Below are 10,915 nucleotides of genomic sequence, written 5' to 3'. Positions count from 1 at the left end.
TCCTGCTGTTACTGGTGTTCTTCAAAAGCCCTAGCTTTGCAAGAGGCAATTACCACCTCTCCAGCCTGGCTAGGAGAGCTCCTTCCTCTTACTCCCTCCAAAGGTCAACATGGAGACCGAGGTGCTGAGTTGCCAGCCTCTTGTTCAGAGCAAGGGAAGAAATTGCCTGATCAAGCAGGCTCTTTTCTCTCCTGTCTGACCCCCGCTTCTATCCATGCAAACAGCAGCAGCAGGCTTAGGGACAGGAAAGAAAGCACTTTGTGCTGTAGCGACCACCAGCCTTACTGGTTATTCAGCATCAGCAGGTGTGCGTCTGGAGCAGTCAGCCAGTCTGAAAAGGCTTTCTTCCAGAAAGTTATAAAACCTAAATCTCTCATTCAGTAGGCTGGCTTTAAAAAAGTTCTATTTCTGGGACCAGTTGTGTCCAGCTACATCCTCCATAGCCATCATAACTGGTCTTTAGCATCAGAAATATATTATCCTTGTTGCAAAAAGTGAAGAGAAGCAAAATGTCAAATAAAAGATTAGTTTTTAGAGATAAAGATATGAATAAATGTCAGCAACTATATAGCAGCAGTTAAATGTATTCCTGAGTACAGAACAGAAAAAGTGCTTTTGCTATGCTATATGCCAGAAAGGGAAGACTTTCTTCCCCAGAATTCCCAGCCAGCCCTGTACTAGCAAGTCTGACCAGCATCTTACCTATGCTTCCCCTCCCTTTCTGGACTGGTTGGATATATGTGAAGGTAGAACTTTAATGGCTAGCAGTTACTTGTGGTCCTCATATTAAAAGCAAAGAGTTCCATGGGCTGCTTCTTTTGGTTGTACAAAAGCATATATTAGCACAACTTGATCATTACCTGACATAGTCTCACTTCGTTCACTTTTGAATCCACAATACATTGTTTTACAGGACCATTTACAAAACATTAACTCGCTTCTATGTTTTTCTTTGGTGGAAGCAATATTTCCATCACAACACCCTAGTATAGTGTGTATTTTATATTAATTAAATACCTTGTCAAATACATTCTTCTACTGCTGCCTTCTTAGTGACTTTACAAAAATGTAGGCATTTTAAAAGAAACCATTAAAAATTACTGTATTATCTCACAATGATGGTGTCATACTAAATACAGATAATTGCCTTTCTATGTATGCAATACAGTTGTAAACCTTAACACTTAGTTTTGATGTTTATTACCAGGATTAATGTAGGCAATCTTTACTTAAAGAACATTTAATGTTGTTCTTTTGTATTCTTTCAGTAAAAAACAAGGTCCTGAAAATGATTGGCCTGAACTGTCTTGATCAGCTTCTCAACACTTACTGGAAATGTGAAAAAGAATTAGTTGTGGGAGAGAAAAAGCCAAAGATAAAAGAATATTTTGCCTTCATTCTGTTGAATATGCATATTTAATGGTTGCCTGAAAACCTTGTGTAGCTTGGTGTTTGTGCTCATATGATAAAGCTATTTTAGTTAATGTACAAACCCCAATGTTGGTAATTTTAATGGCGCATGGAAATACTTGAGGTTAGACAGCATTGTTTGAAATGGGAAGCACTGCATGAAGACATGGGTAGAGCCTGCTAGTAGGAGGCAGAGTGCTAAGGCTTGAGTAATCTGGTTTTTTAGCTATCTCAGTGACATATGTACCTTAGAAACATAATTTTAATCACTTAAAATCAGTGATTTTTTGTCATTTCCTCTTTTTGAAAATGATTAGAAGTTTCGAAATAGGTTAGAAGTCTCAAATAGGCTCTTAAGTATTATTGCCTGACAAATAACTTAGAGAGCAGGTTCTCTTAAATAGCAGGAGTAAAGACTGACTTTGCATTTGAAGCAGTAGAATGGGAATGAGAGAACTGGTCTACCATAAATTTCCCAGGATACTTCTGACACAGAAAATCATTGGCCTGATGATTTTCCTTGCCTCCCAGAGGTGTTCTTGAGCTATGGCCATAAATATTTGAAAGATGGCTATAGGGTCATGAAGATGTGAAGAAAAATTAACACACAGGAAACATATGGGCAAAGGAGAGAATAGGCTTCAGCTCTGACATTACAAAATACACACCTTTGTGACTTTCCTAGCAAAAATTTTTGAACAAGTGCACTGTGCAGGGGAAAACAGTTTCTGAATGTCTGAATTTCTGAATCAGTGGGGTTGAAGTAAAACAATAAGTAGGTCCATCATAACTCAACCCTCAACTTCAGTGGCTAACAAAAGTATTATAAAAGTTTATTTTCCATGTAAAGAGAGATAGATTGTATGAAGAAGCTGGGTTTATTTTCCTAGCATTTAGCCCTGTCACTCATGTGAAAAATGGAGATCTGAAAGGAATTAAACTTCATATCAGCAGGAGTAGAAGGAAGCTGATTAAACATATTCAAGTTCTTGGTAATCTTTAAAAAATATATTTTATGGGAATAATAGCTGCCTGTTCACTGAGTGCCAGTGAAGAGTATAAAGGATGAGAAGACAAGGAATAAGATTATTATTTAAAAATCTCTTTGCATTGACAGGTTTAGTTCATTGAGCTGCAGCATATTACAGCAAAATGCTGTACGTAATTTGTATTTTTTGAAATAGAAACCACTTATTTAACCCTGGATTTTGAGGTGCTAGGAAACAGGTTTTGTAAAGCAGCTTAAGAGTCAGAATCATAACAGGCCAAAGGCAGGTTCTAGCTGTGAAATTTCATATTTAATTCAAAGCTCCCTTTGAGAGGCCTATAACTTGGTTATAGTTCATGTAGATTTAGTTGGTGCCTATTTAGCAGAAATTAGCTGGGTTTTCACAGCAACAGGATTTTGGTACCCTCAATAAATATATCTGATTTATTTCTACCTAGAGGGAGTGACCATCTTTTGTATAGCAGCTAACGATCAAAGCTTTCCTCTGTGAAGAGGAAAACTTGGCTCTTGGCCTTGTTTATTTGTGATATGGTAAAAATACCCATTGTGGGAATGATATTTTCCTTTTTTTTAAAGACTCAACAATGTTGTAATATTAATACATACTGAAATCAAAGTTCTTCATTCCTCCTCCATGGTTAGTGTTTCAATTAACTTCCAGGTTAGTTCTGGGCTCTGTATTATACTCTGTCTTCTCAGACTTCACAGGTTCTTTTCTGCATGATGGCACAGCAATTAGGAAGGCCACAGAATTTCCTCCCACATCTCTCTAGTCTAGACTTTACATGGGTGGTTAGGGAACTCTACTGGAATGTGAGGGGTCTGGGTTTAAACTCCCTTATTATGAAAGAGTGGAGGTAAAACAGCTAGGCTAATATATGAAAGGTGGCAGCTGTCAGCGGCTTCTGCTTTTTTTTTTTTTTAATTCAAAAATTTAAGTGGAAAAGTGAATGTTCCTTGAGTACCTAAACAGAAGTGTACTCATTGGGAGAGAGTCTGGAGTGGACTGAAGTTCCTTTTGAGCAGCCCTTCCTTTGAGGTTCTATGCCTTCAGGATGCTGATTAAAATTCTTGGTTAGTTGCTTCCCTCCCCCCCCACCCCCCGCCCCATCTGGGCTTCTCACTCAGGATATAGATTTTGTGACTGTGTCAAAACCACGAAAATCTGATGCACTATAGAATGGCACTTGCATTTAATTTGTGCACAGGTATATAACCTTCTACATATCCTCTGGGTACTTTCCAAAGCATCTAGGCTCTGAAGATACTAAATATCACTGAAAATTAACATGGCAATCCCCCAGATGGGAGGTTCTGTCTACTTTATGAACCAGAGATGGAATTGTAGCATGTATAAGAAATACCCATGATAGTTTTAGTCTAGCTTTCTCACTCAGGTCCTACCAAGAACAAAGAGATGTCAGTATGGGCTTTAGTAAATGCTACATAAATATGTTTGTGAGTCTGGACAAAATCTTTGAGACACTTCTTGATTTAGTAGAAGTAGGAACACCAAAAAACAGAATATTGAAACAGGCCAGTTTCTAGTGAGTGAAAAGTGAGAAGGCAATGAGGACAGACTTCAGAAGAACAGTGCTTAAATGTGGTGATGAGAGTGTTTAGAGAAAGGGAAAGAAAAGGGGTGAGTTGGAAAGAGGCATACTGGAAGGATCTGCTAGGATGACAAAAGAAATTGTGATACAGAGAATGATAATGTAGACACCAGCTAGCAGGTGGAGGCTGGATGTAGCCTTCTAGGTAGCATAACCACCACCAGAGATATTGAACAACAGAGTGTAAAACAAGTGAAGCATTTGTACAGCCAGTCAGTTATGGGAGGTGGCAAATATCCAAAGAAACTACAGCAATTGGATTCAATATCACATAGAACCTGTAATTAGATGAATCACACCTTGTTAAGTACATAAAGAAATGCAAGGAATAAATTAAAAAATTAATCCATTATAGAACAAACTGACTTAAGCACAGAGAATTAATTACAGAGAGAACTAATTACGCAGAGGATTAATCACAAAGCAAGCTACTGAGAGAGAGGGCAACTGAAGAGGTGGAGATGAGGCAATGAGTAGCCAATAAAGCAGCCAAAAGTACCAGGTGTTGCTGGGTGATGTAAGTGGCCAAGTTTTAACCAAACGGGCTCCAATTATGCCTTCTGCTGAGTTCTCATCTGTGCTAGGAACATCATGCTGCCTTGTGAAGCGCTGGGAGAAAGGGAGAAGGTGATGGATGGTTTTGGCCATGTGAGAGAAGAAGGGGGTGAAGATAAGCTCTACTCAGTCAGTTGGTTTGTGTTTCAGGACTATGGAGCTGCAAAATGACACTATGATTAGAGGCTTTACTGGTCTATTTTATTCTGCTTATACCAGAGAAACTAATGAGAGATCTCTAAAGGGCTTTTCTCTAACTAGTTTTAACTTCTTCATTTAATTGATCTCCCTTCACTAGTATAGATTAATGAATTACATTAATCTGTAAAATTAGATCAGATTTTGGATGGAAACAAAAAAAATTCTATAATACTTCATTTTGTTGTTGGATAGCATCTGTGATTTAATGTTGCTAAAAAGGCACAAAACTTCAGATTTGATTTTTTCCATTGTTGGCTTATTGCCACAGTTAATTCATGTCAGATTTTGTTTTCCCTTGATTTAGTGCTACAGCCATTATATAACAAGATAATTGCATTAAGTAGACTTTGTTTAAAGTTTCATTATATGAGGAAAGGAATTGTGATACTTGTTATGATTACACAAAGCACAAGTAAGGATTATGCAAATTTCCTTGTAGCCTTGCTCCTCTCTCTTTAAATCATCTTTGGCTCAGAAAAATGGAGGTTCCTCAGCCTTTGCTTTACTGCTCAAGTGAAATAAACCTGAATTGTTGTCCCAAAGGAAAAGCATGAGGTAACAGGAAAACTGGACTTGGTGTTTTTCTCCAGTACTGGAGGATGGAAAAGGAAATGGCTGCACCACTGATGCTGTGAAAGAAGGAAGAGGGGACATGGCCCAGCTATAGGTGTTGTGGCACCCATCCTGAGCCCTTACCTTGGTAGCTGCTGCAGCAATTCTGGCTCTGGTATAAGCAAAATAGGCTTGGCTGTTGGGAGGTGGGGGAAGAGGGGGGCAGAATAGCCATGGCCAGCTGCCACTTTTTTCAGCAACCAGCTGCTTAGGCAAGTAATTACTTTGTATTTTGTATTTGTATTTTTTTTTTTATTATTTGTTTGCTTCCTTTTTTTTGAAATTTGTATGAATGGCGCTTCACTGAAAGAGTTGAATGTCAGATTGTTTAAAGTCCGTCTTGTCTTTGTAGTTGTTTTATATATATAAGAATTATACCCAAAAGATTCATTAAAAACACACAGTTTTCTTTCTTAAGGTACTAAATACCTTTATTTTGAAGTAAGGTTTCTAAGAAGTCAGCTTACAGTAAGACAAAAAAGATTTTGCTAGACTAGCTGATTAAAGTGTGCTTGGAAGCTTGTTGCCTTTTATTATCGTTGGGTAGTGCTTGTACTTCTGCAACAAATCATTGGCTTGGGGTCAATGGGAATTCAGAGTTCCTCCTTTCTTCCACAAATAAAAAACAAGGTCTGCAGCTGGCAGAGCACTTGGAAGACCAATTTTATTTACAGCCCTATATAGTATATACATTTTGTCCAGATAATCTCTGAATACTCATAAATAGCTTACTACTGACCTTGTTGCTTTGGTATGGGTTCTGCTTTCTTATTGGCCTCTGCTTTCTGTAGTTCATCTGTTTTTTCAGTTTCACCCTTAAAAAAATAAACAGGATTAGAAACCGCAGATGCTCATTGTTCAGAATGATAAAGATGGTTTGATATCTGCAACATTCTCCTAGGAATGTGGTTAACCGAGTTGACACACTCTGAGCTTTGCTCCTGGGTGTTCTGTGTGTGTTCTTGTACAAGACTTTCCAGATAGGTTCACCAAAGGACTTGGATGCTGAAATCAAAAAACTGATGTCTTCACACTTGCTGTGCAAACCCAGTTACTTAGACTGGAGTTCTGATGCTGCATGTTCCCAGGCCCTCCTTCATGTTGTCAAGGCTGGCTTGTTCAGTGCTGCCACTCCCAAGCCAGTCTGCATCTCTCAATTAGTCATTCTTCTGTCTAAACCTTCTACTGGTTTAATAGACCTGATATGGTTTGAGCTACCTTACCACAATGACAGATCTTTTTACAAAATACAGAGACAGTTTCAGCTTTCACTGCAAAAAATTAACTTCCTCCTACTCTTACTGTCTTAGATCCATGAACTGAGTCCTTATGTACCTGTACCTTGGTTTGTCTTGGCTTTGACAGAGTGGAGGAGGGAGTGAGAAGTGCATGGGGAGTCTTAGTGTTCCTGGTACTATGTCACAGTGTGCTGCTAATCAAGCCCATGAGCATTTATTATCCCAGATAGAAAGAATTTGCCTGGTGTTTATCATGCTGATTAATAGAGGAAGATATTAGGTAGTATAAGCATATGGAAAATTATTTGACTTTAGGAGATTTCAGGTCTTCATGCATGTTTTTTCCCCCCTCTCTCTCCAAACTAAATGACCTTCTCTTTATTTGCGTTTCTGAGATTAAATTGGAGTTTGTCTTTTTCTATAAAAATATTTGCTTTTCCTGTCTGCTTTTATTCAGAGAATCTGGCACTGAAGTTCTAATATACATATATGTATAAAAATAATTAAATTATATTTTACATATATAAATGAAAATTAAAAGCCTTATCAATCTCTGTGCATACTGGAGGTACTTGCATGATGTTTTGTTGCAAAGGTTGTTTTCCTTATTTCAGGCTTCCTCCTAATAGCATAAGAACATAGTGCTTTACAGTTATCAGATACTACATATGTTTCTTTTTTTCTCTTTAGATGGTATCTCCTTGTAGGCAGAAAATGTCTTAATCCTTGACCCATTCATCTCCCTCCATCTTAACGCTATCGATAATAGTGGAGGCTGATGGTGATATGATCTGAGTGTTGCGCTGATGTATAGAATTATTCTGGTGAAAAGAGTAATCCATGTCTCCAGGGAAATCTAAATATATATTTCTTCCTAGAGCTGTTTGCCAAGTGAGGAATCAGGCTGCACAGAAGTCATCTGTTGAGATTCAGGATTTTTCTTCTTTCAAGACAATGTTTTATTGACCTGAGAAAACTGATGTGCAGGACTTTAAAGGAAGCATGAATAACACTTTGCCCACAGATCTGCAGTACATGAAGTTTGTTGAATGTAGACATTTTTGTCATTTTGTGTGGATGGCAGTAAGGATATGCCTGTTCATCAAACAATTGGTTTGCACTTTTATAATAATGACAAATCAAATTTGAGTTGTAGTTGGGTTGGATTAAGACATACCTCTTCCTGAAGTTGTACAAACCTATGAACTTCAGGAAATTATTCAGTTCTAGGAAATTATTCAGTCTTATGAGCATTTGTTTCTATCAGTTTTACTTAAAACTGGAAAATTTATAGAACTCTTGTACATGTAATTCAAGGCTCATAGAAGTTAAATCGGAGTCTTTGTATATGTCAACTGTTGCGTACGTGTTAAAAGACACTGTTTAGTTAAAATTAACTTTATAATGGTGGAGTTTAAATTGTTTCATTATGCATGAATTCAGGTTAATAGCTCAGGCTTATACTAAAGAACTAATTTTATTTTCCTAATTATTAGATAAAACCTTATTTTTTTTTCCATTTTGCCTTGTGAAGTGTTTATTATGTCAAGCTAGAAAAAACTAAAACTCTCTAGGACATTGTTGGGAAAAGATAAAAATTCAAAGGTAAGAGGTGAAGGAGTATCTATCATTCTGTCTCTTTTTAAAATATTCCATTAATTAAAATTAAAAGAATGAGTTAACTTTTATAGTAGAGAACTACTAAAAAAAATTATAGACTGTATACTAAAATGACTTACTGTATTTTTCAAACAGGAGTTATATTAGTAAAACCAAGCCAAATAAAATACTTCTTAAAAAATTGCTTTGCCTTTCCAGCTGTTATCAGGAATCAGGCTGATATATACCTGTATACCATTCCAATATTCAGAAAGGATATACTGACATTTTCTGCCAGCAGGGAACAAGATGAAGAGGAATACATCAGCACATCAAAAGCAGTCATACCAGTATTTCTAATTCCCTGCTTACAATGTTGATCAAGACCTCTCATAAGCTTGCACTATTTCAGGTTAGCTCTATTTGGAAAGCAACTTGCAAAAGGAGAAAATGTGTATTTTTTTCATAAAGAAAAGGAGGGGAATAAAAGCATTTATTTAATTTTGCTAAATAAAGATACCGTGCACAGTAAGTATTTTTGAAAATCTAACCTTTGGCATTTACTTACATAAATGCTTTCTAAAGAAAAGGTAATACTACTGAGTCTATACTAAACAATAAAAACTATACCTGGCCTGTAGATGCCTTGGATGGTGGAGGGACACCTTCATTCTTGCAATCTATTTCCTCAGGTGATAATTTTGCTCTAGAAAAGACTGCTTTTAATTTTTTAAACATCTTGCTCATCCAGCTCTCCTGGAGCCTCTCTAACTCTTTTACCACGAACAGGTGTATAGCCCATGTATTCTTGACATCAGTTGTCAAGCCAATTAGACACTTAATCAGGTTTAAGTCTGATTAATGCCTTAAAGAAATTCCTTGCACAGTCTGTTTCAGTGATGGCTTTTTCTTACCATTAGTACTTCTGTTTTATGTTCTAGACTAAGTTATGTCTAGTCTTGATGGTTATCCTATATACAGACTCAACTTTTCATGCACAAATTCAGAGGAGAGTGAACAGTTTCTGGTTAGAATAAATCAGTGTCTAATCTTTTATATGTTGGATATTAAGCATTTAGTTTATATTTAGAAATGAAGTTTTAAGTCCTAAAGACACCTGTAGTTTAACCAGGAAATGGAAAAAATTAATTGACCAATAATCACCAGCTACCCAGTAGATTACATGAGATCTCAAGAGGCTTAATTTCTTTGCAGTCCTGAACTTTTTTTTTATTTTTTTTTTTGAGTGAATGGCATTAAAAGGTCTCTGTTGGGGTTTGTTTTAGAAAGTTTATACCTGGTTTTATTCTACCCTTCTTATTTTAAAACATGGAAATATTCTTTCATTTTCCAATGTAGTTACAGAAAATATTATTTTATGCAGAGTCTTAGCTACAATTTTGATGAGATTAAGTTTTAGGTGAGTGTTCTACAAATTAGCAAAATATAATTTTTTTATAGAGTTTATTACTAGGACATAATTTTCAGATTCTCTAGGGTTTGGTTCATCCTATATAAATCTCTATAAAATCAAGCATGGTTTACTTTATAGGTAAAACTCAATTTCAGATACCTCTAGTGTCATGTTGATTCAACCCCTGTTAACAAGGATCTTTACAACTTAATTGTCTCTTCTTGTCCTTAATTCCACTTTATTTATTACAAGTCTATGCCTTCACTTTAAGCTCTGAATTTGAGCTAACAGCTTATAATTGATTTATGCTGGTCATCGAGGCATCAAGAAACGCAGAAACCTACTCCTTTGAGTTATTTCCATAATTAAACATTTAGCAATTATATTGAAGTATTGAAAATGTCCTTATGGTTGCTTCCTTGGGGCTTCTATTGTCTGGCAAGAATGTTTTCTAATCTTTATTCTATCACAGTAGTAACTGTAAGAACCAGCAACTTTTGTTAGTTAATTTGCAAGCCTTTTTCCTACGTTGACACCTATGAGGTAAACCTTATAATAACTGGCTGGATTTCAGTCTTGTAACTGTGAACCCCCCCACATGCATAATTTCACAGTTGTTAGATGGAGCAAGAGCTTGGAACCTCCCTTTTTATTAAAGTCTGTGTTCTGGTTTATGTTAAAAGCAATGTAATTCTTGCTAATGCTTCAGTCTGTATTTAAGCTCAGTGTTTGAATGACTAAAATATAAATTAATATCTAAAGTACTTTCACTTATTTATGCAGGTCTGGACAACAGTTAGCTTCTTTTCTTTTGGATGTGAAATTCTGCCTCCATGCTTTTTTTGCACTGTCTCATAACAGAAGCATCTCAGGAGAAATCAAGTTAGTTTTTCTTTTACTATGTGAAATTTATTGGATTAAATTGGTGAATGCAGGAAACTTTAATCAATTCCCACATACAAACTATACCTGCAGACTGAGCCCTTTTGAGAACAACTGTTTTCTCATTATAAAAAAGAAATTCTTTATTATTAATCATAGAATCACTTTGGTTGGAAAAGACCTTTGAGATCATAGAGTCCAACCTTTAACCTAACCCTGACACCCCACCACTAAACCATGTCCCTAAGCACCTCATCTATCCTTCTTTTAAATACCTCCAGGGAGGAGGACTCTACCCCCTCCCTGGGCAGCCCATTCCAGACCCCGACAACCCTTTTGGTGAAGAAGTTTTTCCTAATGTCTAGCCTAAACCTGCCCTGGC

General features: G+C 36.6%; 1 protein-coding gene across 1 annotated transcript in view; it reads right to left on the bottom strand.

The window, feature by feature from the left end:
• Positions 1-10,915, bottom strand: part of CNGB3 (cyclic nucleotide gated channel subunit beta 3) — a 94,132-nt gene that overhangs the window by 55,083 nt on the left and 28,134 nt on the right. The window contains exon 2 of the mRNA XM_035891164.1: positions 6,140-6,215. Within this exon, the coding sequence (XP_035747057.1) occupies positions 6,140-6,215 (76 nt within the window). The remainder of the gene's footprint in view (positions 1-6,139; positions 6,216-10,915) is intronic.

This window comes from Egretta garzetta, unplaced genomic scaffold (genome assembly GCF_000687185.1).
Source record: "Egretta garzetta isolate BGI_Z169 unplaced genomic scaffold, ASM68718v1 scaffold453, whole genome shotgun sequence".
NCBI classification, from domain to species: Eukaryota; Metazoa; Chordata; class Aves; order Pelecaniformes; family Ardeidae; genus Egretta; species Egretta garzetta.
This window is presented reverse-complemented; position numbering and strand designations above follow the sequence as displayed.